Source organism: Theropithecus gelada, chromosome 1 (genome assembly GCF_003255815.1).
Source record: "Theropithecus gelada isolate Dixy chromosome 1, Tgel_1.0, whole genome shotgun sequence".
NCBI lineage: Eukaryota > Metazoa > Chordata > Mammalia > Primates > Cercopithecidae > Theropithecus > Theropithecus gelada.
The window spans coordinates 38,875,963-38,898,197 of NC_037668.1; the positions used below are offsets into that span (position 1 = coordinate 38,875,963).

General features: G+C 43.1%; 1 protein-coding gene across 3 annotated transcripts in view; it reads left to right on the plus strand.

Annotated features, from left to right (window-relative positions):
* UBE4B (ubiquitination factor E4B) overlaps window positions 1–22,235 on the plus strand; it is a 149,087-nt gene that overhangs the window by 99,805 nt on the left and 27,047 nt on the right. For all 3 annotated transcript variants that reach the window (XM_025389232.1, XM_025389240.1, XM_025389248.1), the window contains 5 exons: window positions 3,150–3,288; window positions 11,412–11,511; window positions 13,114–13,241; window positions 16,091–16,189; window positions 17,925–18,160. In XM_025389232.1, coding sequence (XP_025245017.1) covers window positions 3,150–3,288; window positions 11,412–11,511; window positions 13,114–13,241; window positions 16,091–16,189; window positions 17,925–18,160 — 702 coding nt within the window. The remainder of the gene's footprint in view (window positions 1–3,149; window positions 3,289–11,411; window positions 11,512–13,113; window positions 13,242–16,090; window positions 16,190–17,924; window positions 18,161–22,235) is intronic.

Sequence of the window (22,235 nt, forward strand, 5' to 3'; positions counted from 1 at the left end):
AGCGGAGATTGAGCTACTGCACTCCAGCCTAGGCGACAGAGCGAGACTCCGTCAAAAAAAAAAAAAAAAAAGATACAAATTGAAAAAACATTTGAGTTATCATATGAGTTATCATAATGTATCTATAAACAAGCTGAAACCAAAGTAATAAAATACAATGTAAGTTTTCAAAGAAGTAGATGACATTTCACCAATTTATTTAACCTATCTAAAGTGAATTCTGGTGATTCATAGAAAAAATTATAATACTGTTGTTCTTAATAATTCTGCTTTTCAGGATATATTCCCAAAGTTGGAGGAAAAAGGAATAATTTTATTTACATAAATCCTCCCAGTAGTACTATTACTTATAATAGAAAAAAATTAGAAAAAGGAAATATGCAGGGAAACGGCTCTGGAATCAGTAGTTTATTAACAGAATTTAATACCATTTCAAGATTTAAATATTTCTGTATTGTATTGAAAAATGGAGATTTTATACAATACATCAGTAAGGAACATCACCAAAGATTGTTGATGGGCTGGGAATGGTGGCTCACATCCATAATCCCAGAACTTTTGGAGGCTGAGATGGGAGGATAGCTTGAGCCCAGGAGTTCAAGACCAGCATGGACAAAATAGGGAAACCCCACCTCTACAAAGAAAAAAATTAGCCCAGCATGGTGGCACACGCCTGTGTTCCCAGCCACCCAGGAGACTGAGGCAGGAGGATCACCGGAGCCCGGGAAATCAAGGCTGCGGTGAGCTGTGATCTTACCACTGCACTGTAGCCTAGGTGACAGGGTAAGACCCTCTCTCAAAAAAAAAAAAAAAGATTGTGATGGACATCTATATATACATTTAACGAGGTAGGACAGAATACCTGGTCCTTGAATGGAGCTAACAGGAATTCTCTTCTTCTTGTAGCATCGTTTAAGTTTATAATTGCAAAAGTATCCTTAAACGTCTGGCCAGGCATGGTGGCTCACGCCTATAATCCCAGCACTTTGGGAAGCCAAGGAGGGCGGATTACCTGAGGTCAGGAGTTCAAGACCAGACTGGCCAATGTGGTGAAACCTCGTCTCTCCTAAAAATGCAAAAGTAGCCAGGTGTGGTGGTGCATGCCTGTAATCCCAGCTACTAGGGAGGCTGAGGCAGGAGAATCACTTGAACCTGGGAGGCAGAATTTGCAGTAAGCCAAGATTGCGCCATTGCACTTCTGCCTGGGTGACAAGAGCAAAACACCAGCTCAAATAAATAAATAAATAAATAAATAAATAAATAAATAAATAAATAAATGTGTCTTTAAACTTCATAAAAATTCAAATGTAATTTCTCTTCTGAATTGAGCTTTTTCTCTGATTGAGACATGTAATAGATTTTATTTAGGGAATGATGTTATTTTTCCTAGATGGCGATCAGCCTCCATTTTCTGAGCCGAAATTCCCTACGGAGTGCTTCTTTCTCACCCTGCATTCTCACCACCTGTCTATTCTGCCTAGTTGCCGTCGCTATATCCGCAGACTCCGGGCTATCCGGGAGCTCAATAGGTATGTGCCATGATGCCGTGTCCTGGGATTGCCTGAGTTACCATTTTTTTTGTCAGGGGCAAGCAATTCCANGGGCGGATCATGAGGTCAGGAGATCGAGACCATCCTGGCTAACATGGTGAAACCCCATCTCTACTAAAAATATTTAAAAAAAAATTAGCCAGGCATGGTGGCGGGTGCCTGTAGTCCCAGCTACTCGGGAGGCTGAGGCAGGAGAATGGCGTGAACCTGGGAGGCGGAGCTTGCAGTGAGCGGAGATTGAGCTACTGCACTCCAGCCTAGGCGACAGAGCGAGACTCCGTCAAAAAAAAAAAAAAAAAAGATACAAATTGAAAAAACATTTGAGTTATCATATGAGTTATCATAATGTATCTATAAACAAGCTGAAACCAAAGTAATAAAATACAATGTAAGTTTTCAAAGAAGTAGATGACATTTCACCAATTTATTTAACCTATCTAAAGTGAATTCTGGTGATTCATAGAAAAAATTATAATACTATTGTTCTTAATAATTCTGCTTTTCAGGATATATTCCCAAAGTTGGAGGAAAAAGGAATAATTTTATTTACATAAATCCTCCCAGTAGTACTATTACTTATAATAGAAAAAAATTAGAAAAAAGAAATATGCAGGGAAACGGCTCTGGAATCAGTAGTTTATTAACAGAATTTAATACCATTTCAAGATTTAAATATTTCTGTATTGTATTGAAAAATGGAGATTTTATACAATACATCAGTAAGGAACATCACCAAAGATTGTTGATGGGCTGGGAATGGTGGCTCACATCCATAATCCCAGAACTTTTGGAGGCTGAGATGGGAGGATAGCTTGAGCCCAGGAGTTCAAGACCAGCCTGGACAAAATAGGGAAACCCCACCTCTACAAAGAAAAAAATTAGCCCAGCATGGTGGCACACGCCTGTGTTCCCAGCCACCCAGGAGACTGAGGCAGGAGGATCACCGGAGCCCGGGAAATCAAGGCTGCGGTGAGCTGTGATCTTACCACTGCACTGTAGCCTAGGTGACAGGGTAAGACCCTCTCTCAAAAAAAAAAAAAAAGATTGTGATGGACATCTATATATACATTTAACGAGGTAGGACAGAATACCTGGTCCTTGAATGGAGCTAACAGGAATTCTCTTCTTCTTGTAGCATCGTTTAAGTTTATAATTGCAAAAGTATCCTTAAACGTCTGGCCAGGCATGGTGGCTCACGCCTATAATCCCAGCACTTTGGGAAGCCAAGGAGGGCGGATTACCTGAGGTCAGGAGTTCAAGACCAGACTGGCCAATGTGGTGAAACCTCGTCTCTCCTAAAAATGCAAAAGTAGCCAGGTGTGGTGGTGCATGCCTGTAATCCCAGCTACTAGGGAGGCTGAAGCAGGAGAATCACTTGAACCTGGGAGGCAGAATTTGCAGTAAGCCAAGATTGCGCCATTGCACTTCTGCCTGGGTGACAAGAGCAAAACACCAGCTCAAATAAATAAATAAATAAATAAATAAATGTGTCTTTAAACTTCATAAAAATTCAAATGTAATTTCTCTTCTGAATTGAGCTTTTTCTCTGATTGAGACATGTAATAGATTTTATTTAGGGAATGATGTTATTTTTCCTAGATGGCGATCAGCCTCCATTTTCTGAGCCGAAATTCCCTACGGAGTGCTTCTTTCTCACCCTGCATGCTCACCACCTGTCTATTCTGCCTAGTTGCCGTCGCTATATCCGCAGACTCCGGGCTATCCGGGAGCTCAATAGGTATGTGCCATGATGCCGTGTCCTGGGATTGCCTGAGTTACCATTTTTTTTGTCAGGGGCAAGCAATTCCATTGTGAACAGTAGTTTTGAATGTTGGGGGAGGTATGTATGTTATATAGTGTTCTGTCTGCCTCCACCACCACATCCATGTTCCTCAGTTGTCCAGAGTTCTTTAACTGGTGAAGTGATCCAAACCTTGATTTCTGAGAGTCCTGAACCCTGGGTATTTCATTCTGTTTATGGTTACTACAGACTTCCATTAACTTTTCCAGCTGGGCATACATTACCAGCAGGCACTTTAAACTTTAAAACTTTAAAAGATCCCCTGGGTTTCAGACATACCCCTTTTTCCCTGGACTGTGAAAAAGTAACCATGGTTTCCCTTGATAACCAAGATCATTTACTCCTGCCCACGTGTAATTCTCTTTTTGGCTTGTTCTGTGGCATGAGGAGTCCAAAATGGCCAAATAGCAGCCTCAGATTTCCAATTCATTAACACCATTGTTATGTTTCTTACTCTAAGCATTTTTTGCTGTGTACTAACACCAACAAACAGAAGTCACAGGAACACAGAAGCAAATATTCTTGAGCAGGTCATCTGAAATAATAATGAAACCACTTCTGCTTTTTGGTCTAGAACCTGTGTAGTCTGGCTATGAGAGAAACTGAATCATATTTATATCTCTGTATCTACCTTGCTTAAATCACTTACTAATTCTTTTTTTTTTTTTTTTTTTGAGATGGAGTCTTGCTCTGTTGCCCAGGCTGGAGTGCAGTGGTGTGATCCCAGCTCTCTGCAACCTCTGCCTCCCAGGTTCAAGCAATTCTCCTGCTTCAGCCTTCTGAGTAGCTGGGATTATAGACGCGCACCACCACGCCCAATTTTTTTTTTTTTTTTTTTTTTTTTTTGATGGAGTCTCGCTCCGTCCAGGCTGGAGTCCAATGGCGTGATCTCGGCTCACTGCAACCTCCGCTGCCTGGATTCAAGCAATTCTCCTGTCTCAGCCTCGTGAGTAGCTGGGACTACAGCTGCACACCGCCATGCCTGGCTAATTTTTCTGTATTTTTTGTAGAGACAGGGTTTCACCATATTGGTCAGGCTGGTCTCAAACTGCTGACCTCAGGTGATCCACCCACGTTGGCCTCCCAAAGTGCTAGGATTACAGGTGTGAGCCACTGTGCCTGGCCAATTTTTGTATTTTTTGTAGAGACGGAGTTTCGCCATGTTGGTCAGGGTGGTCTCAAATTCCTGACCTCAGGTGATCCGACCACCTCTGCCTCCCAAAGTGCTGAAATTACAGGTGTGAGCCGTCACACCTGGCCTAAAATCACTTATTAATTCTAGTGTTACCCTGCAGATTCTTTATGATTTACTTTCTACACATAATCATGTCTATAAATGATGACAATTTTATTTCTTATGCTTTTTTTTTCATGCCTTAGTGCCTGGGCTATAATTTTTAGTACAATGTTGAACAGAAATAACCTTGAAATTTCCATCTTGTTTCAATTAGTGGAGGAAAGCTTTCTATATATCCTCAGTTACCAGATTAAGAAAATTTCCTTTTATTTCAATAGTTAATTTCCTTAGCACTAGTTGAATTTTATTAAATGCTTTTGCCATATCCATTGAGAAGACCAGACTTTTTTCTCCTCTATTCTGTTAATATGGTTGAATTATATCAGTTGGTTTTCTGTTATTAAACCAGTCTTTCACTCTTCGAGTAAACTTAACTTTTGTTTTTATATCTAATAGGATATACAATTTGCTAATATTCTGTTTAGGATTTTTGCATGTGTCCAAAAGAAAGCCTGACCTATAATTTTCATTTCTTGTTAAGTGCATCTCAAATTTTGGTATCAAGGTTATGCTGCCTCATAGAAGAAACTGGGGGCTGGGCACAGTGGCTTACACCTGTAATCCCAAGCACTTTGGGAGGCCAAGGTGGACGGATCACCTGAGGTCAGGAGTTGGAGGCTAGCCTGGCCAACATAGTGAAAACCTGTCTCTACTAAAAATACAAAACTTAGTCAGGCATGGTTGGTGCAAGCCTGTAATCCCAGCTACTCGGGAGGCTGTAGCAGGAAAATTGCTTGAACCTGGGAGGCGGAGGTTGTAGTGAGCCAAGATCGAGCCACTGCACTCCAGCCTGAGCAAGAGAGTGAGACTCCATGTCAACAAAAGAAAAAAGAAAAAGAGGGACTAGAGAATATTCTCCTGTTTTTTATGTTCCCTGGAAGTTTATTGTATAAAAATTATGTTGTTTCTTCCTTAAATGTCAGAAAATATTCAGTGATTAAGCTGTCAGGGCTTAAGAGTTTTCTGTGTGGGGATGTTTTTAATTATGGATTTAAGTCCGTTAACATATATAGGACTATTTAGATTTTCATTACATCTTGTGTCAGTTTTTCTAAAGTTTGAAAATGTTTTGGCATGAAGTTGTTCATAATATCCTTTTATCATTTTAGTGTCTGTGGGATCCTTATTATTTCTGCTTTTATTTATTTATTTTATTTTTTGAGAGGAGTTTCGCTCTTGTTGTCTAGGCTCGTTGCCCAGGCTGGAGTGCAGTGGTGCAATCTTGGCTCACCGCAACCTCCACCTCCTGGGTTCAAGTGATTCTCCTGCCTCAGCCTCCTGAGTAGCTGGGATTACAGGCATGTGCCACCACGCCCAGCTAGTTTTGTATTTTTAGTAGAGACAGGGTTTCTCCATGTTGGTCAGGCTGGTCTTGAACTCCTGACCTCAGGTGATTGCCTGCCTAGGCCTTGCTGGGATTACAGGCCTGAGCCATCGCACCCAGCCCATTTTAATTTGCTTTCTGCTGCCTCTTAAGATGGATATTTAGATCATCCCTTTCAACTCTTTCGCTTATGTGTTTATTTAAGACTATTTTGTTTCCCTCTTAGTGTGACCTTAGCTTCATCCCTCATTTTTGGTTTATCATATCTTATTACTCAGTTCAAAACGTTTTCTAATTTTTGTTTTTTCATATATAACCTGTGGGTTATTTCAAAATATATTATTTAAATTCTAGGTTCTTAGGGTATTTGTCTATGTATCTTTTGTTGATTGATTTCTAGCTAAATTCCATTATGGTAAGAAAACATAATATATATATAAAATATAAAATATAATATATGTGATTTGTGTGTTTTGAAGTTTATTGAGACTTACTGTGTAGCCTTTTACATTAGTAGACCTGAAAAGACTGCTATCTGTGTTGTTTTTACAGTGTTCCACGTATATTATTTAGGTCAAGTTTGTTAATTTTCTGTTCAAGTTTTCCTTATATCTAATGATTTTATCAGCTTATAATATCAATTACTGGGAGAAGCTTATAAAAATTTCAAACTGTGATTGTGGATTTATCTATTTCTTTATCCTCCGATGGATTACCTCCTGGGATACCATCACTCCCACTGGCTTTAGAGGGTCCATTTCAATAGAACTATCTAGAACCTTTGCTCCTGGCTTGCAACAGATAGCCTTTATTGTGCTTTCGAGAGACATTTATGTTCACCTCATGTGTGTATTTTTCAATGCTGTGGTATAAGAAGTATCTTCTAGGACATAGTTGGGATGTATGTATGTGTATTGGAAAGAGGATTATCTGAGCGAATCATATATGGTAAATCCAATATTTAATTTTCTAAGCTCTTTAAGTTTTGAATCATTTCCTCTGAATTAGATCAAAGAATATTTGGCAACACAGCTTCATTCAGTATAGGTCACTGTCAATTCAAAGTTTCGGTCAACTAGTTGGTTGCACAATATGAACGTCTCCCAACTCAGAATAATACTGAATCCAGGGTCTCTGGTAGGTATAATCATGTCAGTGATTTTAGCCCTACATAGAAGTATATCAGCATTTTCTTCTCTTGCTGATCAAGCATCCTCAGAATCCATTCCCATACATAACCCTACATAACCGTCATGTTTCTACAGTACATATGTGGTAGGTAGAATAATGGTGTCTCAAAGGTGCCCACATCCTGGTCTCGCAACCTGTGAATATGTTATCTAAGTTGATTAAAGGAACTTTGCAGTTGTGGTATCAGGTTCATGATCTTGAGCTGGGGAGATTATCCTAGTTTATATGGGTAGGTCCAGTGTCATTGCAAAGGTCTTCATAAGAGGGAATCAGGAGGGTCAGAGGGAGAGACGGAATGTGATGGGGAAGCAGAGGTTGGAGTGGTTTGGAGTCATGAGCCAATCGGTTACTTCTGTAAGCTGGAAAAGGCGAGGAAACTTGTTTTCCCCTAGGGCCTCCAGAAGGAATCATCCCTGCTGACCCCTTTTAGACTTCCAGAACTCTAAGACTATAATTGTGTGGTTTGGAGCCACTGAGGTTATGGTAACTTCTTATAGCAGCAGTAGAAAACTAGCATAACTCATTAACAAATCTTGCCATTTTTTTTCTCCAAATGTGTGCTTCTCCTGCATCCAATTTTGTAATAAGGCCATAAGGACAGTCCTTGATCTGATTCTAGTTGTGGTTCTGGAAGCAATGAAGGATGATGGGATAGAACGTAGGGGAAAATAGCATTCCTGCAAGATGACTACCTCCAATGAGGTCATTATAGAAACTGCTTCTGCTAGCAAGCAAGACTCAGGGAATTTAAAGATTTGGGTTGGAGTCAGCTAGTTCTCCCAGACTCCTCCATTTGAACTCTTTGGGTCCCAGTCTTTGCCTTAACTTTGAGATAAGAGGTCCAGTAAAGTTATTAATTTCTTCTGTACTGTAATTTGTAGAACTGGAGCTGCTCCTTTACAGTGGTCTTAGAAACTTCCTGGTTCATTCACATTTCCTTGAGATGAGAATTTAAAATCTGAAGACTGTCATTTTTTTTTTTTCTATAAACTCTGCAACATAATTAGAGGTAGCCACTCCACCTCCTCATTCCAGATCACCAGTGATCATTTATATAGCTGTTTCTCTACTCAGAGCCTTGGGCTACCAGTGTTTCATCCTCAAATGATAATTGTATCTTCACCATCCAGCCCAATTAAACAACTGATCCCAGAGACCCATTTTTTTCGTGAAGGCCTGTTACCTATAAACTCTTGTGATACCAGTAACCATATAGGTCGATATCTTAGTTTCCTATGACTGCAGCAACAAATTACCACAACTTTAGTCACTTAAAACAACACATACTACTATCTTACAGTTCTGAAGGTCAGGAGTCCTAAAATAGGCCAGGCAGAGTGGCTCATGCCTGTAATCCCAACACTTTGGGGGGCCAAGGTGGGCAGATCACATGAGGTCAAGAGTTCGAGACTAGCCTGGCCAACATGGTGAAACCTCCTCTGCACTAAAAATACAAAAATTAGCAGGGCATGGTAATACATGCCTGTAGTCCCAGCTACTCAAGAGACTGAGGCAAGAATCTCTTGAACCTGGGAGATGGAGGTTGCAGTGAACCGACATTGCGCCACTGCACTCCAGCCTGGGATACAGAGTGAGACTCCGTCTCAAAAACAGAAGTCTTAAGATCAAGGTTGCTTCCCTCCAGAGGCTCTAGGGGAGAATCTCCTTTGCCTTTTCCATCTTCTAAAAGCTGCCTATGTTCCTCTGCTCATCACCACCACCTCCCACCCCACCCCCACACTGCCTTACTGTATTTTCCGAGCTAGCAACATAGTATCTTTAGATCTCCTTCTCTTGCCTGGTATATACCAGCATTTTGGGAGGCTGAGGTAGGTGGATCACTTGAAGTCAGGAGTTTGAGACCAGCCTGGCCAACATGGTGAAACCCTTTTCTACGAAAAAATACAAAAATTAGCCAGGCATGGTAACACACCCTTGTAGTCCCTGCTGCTAGGAGGCTGAGGTGCGAGAATTGCTTGAACCCGGGAAGTAGAGGTTGCAATGAGCTGAGATCGTGCCACTGCACTCCAGGGCGACAGAGTGAGAGACCTTGTCTCAAAAAAGCAAAAAACAAGGCCACGCATGGTGGCTCATGCCTGTAATCCCAGCACTTTGGGAGGCCGAGGCAGGCAGATCATTTGAGATCAGAAGTTGGAGATCAGCCTGGCCAACATGTTGAAACCCCATCTCTACTAAAAATACAAAAATTAGCCAGGCCTGGTGGCAGGTGCCTGTAATCCCAGCTACTTGGGAGGCTGTGGCAGGAGAATCGCTTGAACCTGGGAGGCAGAGGTTGCAGTGAGTCAGATGATGCCACTTCACTCCAGCCTGGGCAATAGAGCGAGACTCGGTCTTAAAAAAAAAAAAAAAAAAAAAGGCCAAGCGCGGTGGCTCACGCCTGTAATCCCAACACTTTGGGAGGCCGAGGCAGGTGGATCATGAGGTCAGGAGATCAAGACCATCCTGGCTAACATGGTGAAACCTCATCTCTACTAAAAATACAAAAAATTAGCCGGGCATGGTGGCGGACGCCTGTAATCCCACCTACTCTGGAGGCTGAGGCAGGAGAATGGCGTGAACCCAGGAGGCGGAGCTTGTAGTGAGCCGAGATTGCGCCACTGTTCTCCAGCCTGGGTGACAGAGCAAGACTCCATCTCAAAAAAAATAAATAAATAAAATAAAGACAGCAACAAGATCTCCATCTCTCTCTGACCTTTGCTTCCATTGTCCCATCGTCACATCTCCTTCTCTGTCTCTGAGTCCTTTTTTCTCTTAGAAGGACCTTTGTGATTATATTGGGCCGTCCCAAATCATCCAAGGTAATCTTTCCATCTCAAAGCCCATACCCTTAATCACATCTACAACGTCCCTTTCGCCAAGTGAGATCACATGTTCACAGGTTCCCTCGAAGGATTCAGATGTGACAACTTTGGAGGAGCCATTCTTTTGTCTACCATACTCATGTTTCAGTTGTAGACAAAAGAATCCAATTCTTCTGGGATAAGCAGAAAGGGGAACTAGTTGGTTTATTGAATCATTGGAATGGCTATAATAGAAGATTCCCAGAGCTATACTTTGAGCAAGGAAGCTGCTTCAGCTTGACAGCACAGCCTCTGCCACTGCTTCAGCCGAAACCCCGCTACCACTGTACTTGCAGAAGGATCATGCAATCACGCAGTCACTTCACAGTACTCACCCTGCCTTCAGTCAGGGTTCATCTCGGTGAAAACTCGGTCTTACAGAAATGCTGGCAGGAGGGGAGTCTAGGAAATGTAACTTTTGGAGATTTAGCAAACTCTAGTATTACACACAACGTCATGATAGAAAGGGGTTGAAATAGTGTTAAGTGAGTCAGTCAAAATATGCAGCATATTAGGTGATGGGGAAGCCTTTACTGCAGAGACAAGTGGTGTTTGAGCAGACACCTGAAGGGAATGAAGGAGCAAAGCCGGAGATAACCTCAGAGAAGAGCATTCCGAGCAGAGGGAACGGTTGTAAAGGATGATGCCATTAGTAAAATAGCCGTTTGTTTTGGGTAATTGAATAGGCAAAGTAACCTTGAATTTTCATAAGAGACTTCTTTTTTTCCCTCCCAGAAAAGTAAGGGAACAAAGTACTTTCTTGCAGCAAAAAAGATTATATTTCACCAAATCTATAGTGCCATCCATTTGAAGACACATCATTGTTTTAGGAGCCAATAAAAAAGAAAAATATGGCCAGACGCGGCAGCTCATGCCTGTAATCCCAGCACTTTGCGAAGCCGGTAGGGGGGGCAGACCACAAGGTCAGGGGTTTGAGACCAGCCTGGCCAACATAGTGAAACCCCGTCTCTACTAAAAATACAAAAAATTAGCTGGGCGTGGTGATGGGCACCTGTATCCCAGCTACTTGTGAGGTTGAGGCAGGAGAACCACTTGAACCCAGGAAGCGGTGGTTGCAGTGTGCGGAGATTGCACCACCGCACTCCAGCCTGGTGACAGAGCAAGACTCTGGAAGGAAGGAAGGAAGGGAGGGAGGGAGAGAGAGAGAGAAAGAAAGAGAAAGAAAGAAAGAAAGATGCTGCCAATTAAATTATAACTTGCCACTGGTTGTTACGATATACTCTGATTTTTAAGATGTTACAATGCGAAAACAACTGCGTTACAATGCGAAAACAACTGCGTGTGAGAATCAGTGAAATGGGCGAGATGAATGGATAAGATGGATCCAGCTGTTTTCTTTCATTTGACTGTTAGTCTTTGATTTCAGAACTGTAGAAGATTTGAAAAATAATGAAAGCCAATGGAAAGATTCCCCACTGGCAACTAGACACCGCGAAATGCTGAAGCGCTGTAAAACTCAGCTTAAGGTTTGTATAGTTAAGTGGAATAATTATAGACCAGCCTCATAATGATAATTTTCCCAACAGAATATATGCCTTGAGTGAGCAGTTTAGTGTCCTTACTTTTTCTTCGTTATTCTTTTCCCTTCCGATAAAATAGTACATTTTAAAACTTGTTGATATCTTACTTATATCTGTATATAATGATTTCAATCTTAGGACAGAATATGGATAGATATGCTTCTGCTGTGACTATAAATTATTAATGGGTTTTATGATTCTTAGTTTAACATCACCTCCCCTTCCCTGTCTTATGCAAGGCTCTCCTCACTTGCTGTCTCCCACCCCCCGCCCCAACACTCCTGCACACTCCAGTATATCTAGCCATGCATTTTCAGAGTATTTGACAAAGCGCATCTGTGGTAGTGGAAAGATCTCTTTCCTTTGCCCCTCATTCTTCCTTTTTAATTGAAAATGATTCATCACACAAAACCTAACTATAGAAGGGAATATTCTTGCTGGTGAGACATAGCTAAAAACATATGCCAGCTGACGTTGTACAAATAAAGCATAGATAGCAAATTTATCCATTTTTCTTCTATTCATGTTCCACTTATAAACCTGAATGTTAGCTGGTCATGCATTCTGTTGAATAGTAGGATAATATGTGGAAAGTTTACCTGACATAGCTTTCTAGTACAAGTTAAGATTTCAGTTTAATTTACTAATAGACTAGACTTCTTCAAGATACACAGTTAACCAGGGGCCCTTATCTGGGGTCTGTGGGCCCCCCTAAGCAGTCCACAGATGTGTTTCAAGGGGGTCTATAAACTGCTTAAATTGCCAGGCACGGTGGCTCACACTTGTAATCCCAGCACTTTGGGAGGCCGAGGCGGTCAGATCACCTGAGGTCAGGAGTTCAAGACCAGCCTGGCCGACATGGTGAAACCCCATCCCTACTAAAAATACAATAAATTAGCCAGGCATGATGGTGGGCACCTGTAATCCCAGCTGCCTGGGAGGCTGAGGCAGGAGAATTGCTTGAACCTGCCAGGTGGAGGTTGCAGTCAGCCAAGATCGCACCACTGAACTTCAGCCTGGGCAACAGAGCGAGACTCTGTCTCAAAAACAAAAACAAAAACAAAAAAACTGCTTAAATGTATACGTCAGTGTGTGTATGCATGTGTGTGTAATTCTATCAACAGACCTTAGGTAAGAATTCCATCCTTAGTGGACAGCATTTTGCCCAAGGGCAGCTCGTAAGAGGTGGCGCTGGAATTCAAACACAGATTGTTTGGCTTTTTCCCACTAACCACCCTGACAAAAGGGCCTTCCCTGTCACCACCCTCTCCTGATCAAGTTACTTGCTTGTGACCCTTGTAACTCACCATTTTGAGCTTTAACTGTGTGCTAGACCTGGTGGTACTCAGTGGTTTGCTTGCCATGCCTTGGTTTTTCTTAGGAAAAAGATCTTGAGACACAACCAGCATCTTATAGCTAGTTAGAGATGAAGCTCTAGAAGCTCTGGAACCCAAATTTCCCATCTCCAGGCCCCAGTCCCTGCCCAGTCCCCCTGTAGGGACTTAGCTACTGACTGATCTTTGGGTGGGGGCATCCCTGCTTCCACAGAAACTGGTACGGTGCAAGGCCTGTGCTGATGCTGGCCTACTTGACGAGAGCTTCCTGAGAAGATGTCTGAATTTTTATGGCCTTCTCATTCAGCTGCTGCTCCGCATCCTGGACCCCGCATATCCCGAGTGAGTGTGCTTCTTCCTGTTTCCCTCGTCCCTCCTTGGCTGGGCTATGTTGTCTTTATTGTCCTTCAAAGTTGATAACTAAAACCAAAACCCTTTCTTTATCAAGAATTCACTTCTCGGCAAGGCGTGGTGGCTCACGCCTATAATCCCAGCACTTTGGGAGGCTGAGGCGAATGGATAACTTGAGGTCAGAAGTTCAAGACCAGCCTGGCCAACATGGCGAAACCCTGTCTCTACTAAAAATACAAAAATTAACCGGGCTTGGTGGCAGATGCCTGTAGTCACAGCTACTCAGGAGGCTGAGGCATGAGAATTGTTTGAACCCGGGAGGCGGAGGTTGCAGTGAGCCAAGATCGTGCTACTGCACTCCAGCCTGGGCAACAGAGCAAGACTCTGTCCCCACCCAAAAAAAAAAAGAGAATTCACTTCTCAGTTTCCAGATTGCATTTATATGGATTATGTAGTTACATTGATAGGTGTTTTCCCTGTGATTAGTTACAATAGTAGGTGAATGTCAACAGCTGTTATTTTAATTTTGACAAGTTTTCTTTAAAATTTGCTATAAAGTCTTTGATTGATAGGAAGAGAAATCTATAAATTGGAAGCCAAAAGCTGGAGATAATCTTAGGCCCTCCTAAGCACTGGGTCCAGGAATACCCAGCTAATTCAGAGTGAGCTAAGAACATTGTTGATCACTTTGTCATCAACTGGTCATCTCCTGCAGTCAACCATTTTTGTTTTATTTATTATTATTATTATTTTACTGTTATGAAGTCTCTGGTTCACTGATGTTGGTGAGATTGGCCCAAGATCTGTGAAGAAATGGAAAATATTATTTAAAATATGTGTGTAGGCCGGGCGCAGTGGCTCACGCCTGTAATCCCAGCACTTTGGGAGGCCGAGGCGGGAGGATCACATGGTCAGGAGATCGAGACCATCCTGGCTAACACCGTGAAACCCTGTCTCTACTAAAAATACAAAAAATTAGCCGGGCGCAGTGGCAGGTGCCTGCAGTTGCAGCTACTTGGGAGGCCGAGGCAGAAGAGTGGCGTGAACCTGGGAGGCAGAGCTTGCAGTGAGCTGAGATCACGCCACTGCACTCCAGCCTGGGTGACAGAGCAAGACTCTGTCTCAAAAAAAAAAGAAAAAAGAAAACGTGTAGCTCATTGTCTCAGACAGTTTGGGTTGCACAAAACGACCAAATATGACTATTTTATTTCCTTCCCATTTTACTTATTGCATTAACCTTAACAAGAAATCAAGAAGGCCAGGTGCCGTAGCTCATGTCTGTAATCCCAGCACTTTGGGAGGCCAAGGCAGGTGGATCACTTGAGGTCAGGAGTTTGAGACCAGCCTGGCCAACATGGCGAAACCCCATCTCTACTAAAAATACAAAAATTAGCTAGGTGTGGTGGCAGGCACCTGTAATCCCAGCTACTCAGGAGGCTGAGGTGCAAGAATTGCTTAAACCCAGGAGACAGAGGTTGCAGTGAGCCAAGATTGCACCACTGCACTCCAGCCTGGGCGACAGAGCAAGACTCCGTCTCAAAGAAAAAAAAAAACAAAAACGTGTGTAGCTCTGTTGACTCAGACAGTTTGAGTTGCACAAAATGACCAAATATGACCTTTTTATTTCCTTCCCATTTTATTTATTGCATTAACCTTAACGAGAAATCAAGAAGGCCGGGCATGGTGGCTCACATCTGTAATCCCAGTACTTTGGGAGGCCAAGGCAGACGGATCACTTGAGGTCAGGAGTTTGAGACCAGCCTGACCAACATGGTGAAACCCCGTCTCTACTAAAAATAGAAAAATTAGCCAGGTGTGGTGGCAGGTGCCTGTAATCCCAGCTACTCGGGAGCCTGAGGCACAAAAATTGCTTGAACCCAGGAGGCAGAGGTTGCAGTGAGCTGAGATCGCGTCACTGCACTCCAACCTGGGTGACAGGGTGAGACTCCGTCTAAAAAATAAAAGAAATCGGCCGAGCGCGGTGGCTCACGCCTGTAATCCCAGCACTTTGAGAGGCCGAGATGGGCGGATCACGAGGTCAGGAGATCAAGACCATCCTGGCTAACAAGGTGAAACCCCGTCTCTACTAAAAATACAAAAAAAAAAAAAAAAATAGCCGGGTGTAGTGGCGGGTGCCTGTAGTCCCAGCTACTTGGGAGGCTGAGGCAGGAGAATGGCATGAACCCGGGAGGCGGAGCTTGCAGTGAGCGGAGATGGTGCCACTGCACTCCAGCCTGGGCGACTGAGCAAGACTCTGTCTCAAAAAAAAAGAAGAAAAAAAAAAAAAAGAAATCAAGAGAAGGGCTGGGTGTGGTGGCTCACACCTGTAATCCCAGCACTTTGGGAAGCCAAGGCAGGTGGATCAGTTGAGGTCAGGAGTTCGAGACAAGCCTGGCCAACATGGTGAAACCCTGTTTCTATTGAAAATACAAAAATTAGCCAGGTATGGTGGCGCGTGCCTGTAATCTCTGTAATCTCAGCTATTCAGGAGGCTGAGACGTGAGAATCTATTGAATCTGGGAGGCGGAGGTTGCAGTGAGCTGAGATTGTGCCACTGCACTCCAGCCTGGGTGCCAGAGTGAGACGCCGTCTCAGGGGAGAAAAAAAAGAAATCAAGAAAAGGAAAACATTTCACATACACCCTTGCATATGTACTGTCTTCATTATTTCCTGTTCATTTCTGGTTGTAGTTTCTTTGCCTGTGTATTTATTACATGGTTATATTACAGAATGAATTTTTTCTCCAAATGAAATACTTATTTGATGGTAATGTAATACTCTTTGTAGTTTGATGTACCATAATTTCATTTTGTAAATTGTGCTTTTTTTCTCTTTGACAGTATAACACTGCCTTTAAATTCAGATGTCCCCAAGGTATTTGCAGCATTGCCTGAGTTTTATGTAGAAGATGTTGCAGAATTTTTATTTTTTATTGTACAGTAAGTGCCTTTAATATTTTACATAGTTCTAATATGTTTTTATGCATAATACTATAGTATTCTGAGCTGTGTTGCAAACCTCCATTTCATGCCTGAAATTTGATGTAACTGTTGTAACTGAATGCTGCCTAGAGACTGGAAAAAATAAATCCAACTGTGGCACCAGTCCAATTCGAATAATATCTCAAAGACAGAGGCAGAATTAACAGTGCAGATAATGTATTCTGTGAAAATTGAGTTGAATTTCTAATAGTTGAATATGTGTTTCTGAGCAACAGAAGGAGCAGTTTATAAATGTCTGAATGAACATCCCAAACCCAGAAATATCCACATCTATATTTTGTACTAAAATTTGTCTCAATTGTAAAATTGGAGAATGCTTACCAAAAATTGGTTTGAATTTACAACTGATATTGTAGGGTTTTAATTTTTTTTTTCAAATCCTTATTTGGTTTATCAAAGTAACATTTTCTTTCTAAAACATTACAGATTAGAAGAATTACAATTTCAATCCCTTGGCACCATGATAGCACCTATGGCTAGCTGAGGGAGTGGTATGTGAAGTCTACTGTGAAAAGTCAAAGTCACGCTGGGCACTGTGGCTCATGCTTGTAGTCCTAGACGTGCAGGAGGATTGCTTGAGCCTAGTTCAAGACCAGTCTGGGCAATGTAGCAAGTCTGCATCTCTTTAAAAAAAAAATAAATAAATAGCATAGGTCCCCAGTTACAGAATACAAATTGTGAAAGTTTTGTAACAAACAATGGAAAAAAACAAAATTAGTATAAATGATTTTAAACTAAGGGCCAAAACTAAATGGAGCAAGTTATATTGCTGTCATAAAAGCTACCTTTAAAAAAATGCCCAAATAGAGGCAGAAGTTGCAATGAGTGGAGATCATGCCACTACACTCCAGCCAGGGCAACACACAAAAAAAACCCAAATCATTGGTGACACGTGATTTTAATTGGTACGAAATTTTAAAAGTGACTCAAAAGCATGGTTTATTTGTTTAAAAAAACCAACCTTGGAATTTAAGCAACTCAAGTCATATTTTAAAATTTGTTCTACGCACAGTGATACAAAAGACACCTATTTGAAAAATTTCATTTATTCTCATTTTCAACAGAGATTAAACAAATAACTATCAAAATTTTTATGATGTTTTGGTAGTGATGATCTTTGTGAAGTTTATCTGATTTAATCGTAAGTTTCATTTGTCGTTAATATAACATGCTACAGCCAGTAACCACGTTTGGTTTTAAATCTGTCTTGTTACAGTATAAATAGTCACTATAGGCTGGGTGCAATGGCTCACGTCTGTAATCCCAGCACTTTGGGAGGCCAAGGCGGGTGAATCACGAGGTCAAAAGATCAAGACCATCCTTGCCAACGTGGTGAAACCCCGTCTGCACTAAAAATACAAAAATTAGCTGGGCATGGTGGTGGGCACCTGTAGTCCCAGCTACTCAGGAGGCTGAGGCAGGAGAATCGCTTGAACTTGGGAGGGGGAGCTTGCAGTGAGCCGAGGTCGTGCCACTGCACTCTAGCCTGGGTGACAGAGCGAGGCTCCGTCTCAAAAAAAAAAAAAAAAGGAAGTCACTGTAAACTGAACAAGTTCAAGGGCGCTCCTAAACCTATTTATCCTGCCTTCCCCTCCTCACTCAACTGACACCAGCCCTCACCCAAGGTGAGTTTCTCAGTGGTCTCTTTCTTGCTCTTCTTGCCTCTATTCAGATACTCTCCCCAGGCGCTTTATGAGCCCTGTACTCAGGATATTGTGATGTTCCTTGTTGTGATGTTGTGCAACCAGAACTACATCCGAAACCCATATTTGGTGGCCAAACTTGTAGAAGTCATGTTTATGACCAACCCTGCTGTTCAGCCACGAACCCAGAAGTTTTTTGAAATGATTGAGAACCATCCTCTCTCCACCAAGTTGTTGGTACCTTCCCTGATGAAATTTTATACAGGTAGGTTGCTGGAACACACATGGCCTGCCATGTGCTACACTTAGGCAAGGTCATCTAAAGCTAGTGGACGACGTTGCTCTAAGTCTGTTACCTAATATCCTGCTACCTCTGTGTATAACCTACTAACCTGTGACCTGCAGAGGATGTACTTTTGGTTCGTCTTGCCCTGAGTACTTGGGAATAGGACAACCATTTCACCTACTGGTCTCTGATGATTCAGCAGGAACCATTGAAAGTCAGATGATTAACACCAAGACCCAGCTGGTATCAACAGTACAAGTTGGTAGTGTTATCTGAATGGAATTATCTGGTTCATTTTACCTTTGAACTTAAAGCATTTGTTTTTTAACACTATCCTATAACCCAGTTTCCAAACTGTGGGTATAACAGGGAGCTTGTTAAAAATGCATATTCTTGGGCCAGGTACAGTGGCTGACTCCTGTAATCCCAGCACTTTGGGAGGCCGAGGCGGGCGGATCACAAGGTCAGGAGTTCAAGACCAGCCTGGCCAGTATGGTGAAACCCTGTCTCTACTAAAAATACAAAAAAAAATTAGCCAGGTGTGGTGGCAGGCACCTGTAGTCCCAGGGAGGTTGAGTGAGGGGAATTGCTTGAACCCGGGAGGCGGAGGTTGCAGTGAGCCGAATTCCTGCCACTGTACTCCAGACTCCATCTCAAAAAAACAAACAAACCACTTTTCACCTGTCAAATTTATTTCTTAAGTTGAAAGTTCCTGGTGCAAACATGGTTGTAGAGAAGTAAGCTAACCTGCAAAAAACCTGCTTAATCTACCCTATACCAGTGTGCAGATTTCGTGCTATGAAGCTCCCATGAGAATGTAAATTGAAAGCCTTTCTAAAAGGCAGTTTAGCAGCCCACACCAAGAGCCTTAAAAATGCTTTTACGGCCAGGCGTGGTGGCTCACGCCTGTAATCCCAGCACGTTGGCAGGTGGATGACCTGAGGTCGGGAATTTGAGACCAGCCTGGCCAACATGGAGAAACCCCATCTCTACTAAAAATACAAAAATTAGCTGGGCGTGGTGGCGGCACCTGTCTTCCCAGCTACTCAGGAGGCTGAGGCACGAGAATCGCTTGAACCTAGGAGGCAGAGGTTGCAGTGAGCCGAGATCATGCCAGTGCGCTCCAGCCTAGGAGACAGGGCGAGACTCTATCTCAGAAAAAAAAAAAAAAAAAAAAAATATATGTATATATATATATATATATATAGGAAGACTGAAGCAGCAAAAAAAAAAGAGCACTGGGGTAACAGATAAAAGGTGCAAGAAGTAGCCATCCTCTACATCTCCTATCCCTCAGTCTGGGGACCCAAGGGAAGAGCCTGGGGATCTCACAACCCAGCTGCCCTGATGAGGGCTTGGACAGAGCTAGGACCCAGTCCTCTGTGGAAGGCCCTTGGCCAGTTGGTGCTGGTGTCTCGGGGGGTGTGCACGGTTGCTAGCTCCGGGGGTACGAGACAAAGCTGAAAATTGGAACCAACTGCTATTACTGACAGTAAGTACAAGGTCCTAAGTCCCTTGTTTCTCCTTCAGTTTTCCAGTTCTCCTGCAGCACCTCCTATTGGCAACCCTAGAGAGGGCAGGCTACCAAAGGAAAGATTCTGCAGTGCCAGCCCCAGAATCACAAAGCCAACTGCAAAGAGTGCATGTGGGCCACGCACGGTGGCTCCAGCAAATAATCCCAGCACTTTAGGAGGGCAAGGTGGGAGGATCGCTTGAGCCCAGGAGTTGTAGACCAGCCTGGGCAACATGACGAGACCCCATCTCTATGAAAAATTTAAAAATTAGATGCCTATTGTCCCAGCTACTAAGGAGGCTGAGGTGGGGGGAAGGCTTGAGCCCAGGAGTTAAAGGCTGCAGTGAGCTGTGATCTTGCCACTGCATTCCAGCCTGGGAAACAGAGCAAGACCCTCTCTCTAAAAAAATAAATAAATAAAATAAAAAGACTGGGTTTCGGCCGGGCACGGTAGCTCACACTTATAATCCCAGCACTTTGGGAGGCCAAGGCCGGGGGATCGCCTGAGGTCAGGAGTTTGAGACCAGTCTAGCCAACATGGTGAATCCTAGTATCTGCTAAAAATAAAAAGTTAGGCCAGGCACGGTGGTTCACGCCTGTAATCCCAGCATTTTGGGCGACTGAGGTGGGCGAATCACAAGGTCAAGAGATTGAGACAATCCTCGCCAACATGGTGAAACCCCATCTCTACTAAAAATACAAAAATTAGGCCTGGCGTGGTGGCTCACGCTGTAATCCCAGCACTTTCGGAGGCCGAGGCGGGCGAATCACCTGAGGTTGGGATTTCGAAACCAGCCTGACCAACGTGGTGAAACCCTGTCTACTAAAAATACAAAATTAGCCTGGCATGGTGGCACATGCCTATAATCCCAGCTACTCGGGAGGCTGAGGCAGGAGAATCACTTGAACCCACGAGGCAGAGGTTGTGGTGAGCCAAGACTGAGCCATTGTAATCCAGCCTGGGCAACAAGAGCGAAACTCCATCCTAAAAGCAAAAATTAGCTGGACGTGGTGGCGCACACCTGTAGTCCCAGCTACTCGGGAGGCTGAGGCAGGAGAATCTCTTGAACCCGGGAGGCGGAGGTTACAGTGAGCCGAGATCGCGCCACTGCACTTCAGCCTGGTGACAGAGCAAGACTTCATCTCAAAAAAAAAAAAAAATTAGCCGGGTGTGGTGGTGCATACGTGTAATCCCAGCAACTTGGGAAGCTGAGGCAAGAGAATCACTTGAACCTGGGAGGCGGAGGTTGCAGTTAGCTGAGATCTAAAAAAATAAAAGAGTGGGTTTGGAGCTATGGTACAACAGCTGACTAGCTATACTGTGACATAAGAATTTAATTTCTAGAAATTTATTCTGTGGAAATAATTATGAGTATTTGTAAGTGATGTTCTCCATAACATTATTTATAATGCAGTGTAGTGAAAACAATAAAAACAACTGGCCGGGCTTGGTGGCTCAATCCTGTAATCCCAGCACTTTGGGAGGCCAAGATGGGTAGATCACTTGAGGTCAGGAGTTCAAGACTAGCCTGGCCAACATGATAAAACCCCGTTTCTACTAAAAATACAAAAATTAGTTGGGTATGGTGGCGCGCACCTGTAATCCCAGCGGAGGTTGCAGTGAGCTGAGATGGCACCACTGCACTCCAGCCTGGGCAACAGAGTGAGACTACGTCTCGGAAAAAAAAAAAAAAATCATGACTGAAATTTCTGCCAGTTATAGATACAAAGTTGTATGTTATCCATAAAGTGGACCTATATGAGTCATAAAAAATAATGTGTTATTTATGTTAAGTGGTTTAGCAACTAAAAGTCAAGAAAATGAAACACTGTGTTCACATTTATATTAGAAAAAAGTAAAAAAGAAAAGAAAAGAAAAAAAGGCCGGGCTTGGTGGCTCTCATCTGTAAAATCCCAGCACTTTGGGAGGCTGAGGCAGGAGAATCACCTGAGGTCAGGAGTTGGAGGCTTAGCCTGGCCAAAATGGTGAAACTCTGTCTCTACTAAAAGTACAAAAAAATTTAGCCAGTCATAGTGGTGCACAACTGTAGTCCCAACTTCTCTGGAGTCTGAGGCAGAAGAATCGCTTGAATCAGGGAGGAAGAGGTTGCAGTGAGCCACGATCGTGCCATTGCACTCCAGCCCGGGTGACAAGAGCAAATCTCCATCTCAAAAAAAAAAAAAGGCCGGGCGCGGTGGCTCAAGCCTGTAATCCCAGCACTTTGGGAGGCCGAGACGGGTGGATCACGAGGTCAGGAGATCGAGACCATCCTGGCTAACACGGTGAAACCCCGTCTCTACTAAAAATACAAAAAACTAGCCGGGCGAGGTGGCGGGCGCCTGTAGTCCCAGCTACTCCGGAGGCTGAGGCAGGAGAATGGCGGGAACCCGGGAGGCGGAGCTTGCAGTGAGCTGAGATCCGGCCACTGCACTCCAGCCTGGGCTACAAAGCAAAACTCCGTCTCAAAAAAAAAAAAAAAAAAAAAAAAAAAAAAAAAAAATTTTAAACACAAAAAAAAAAAACACTCATTCCCACGTTTT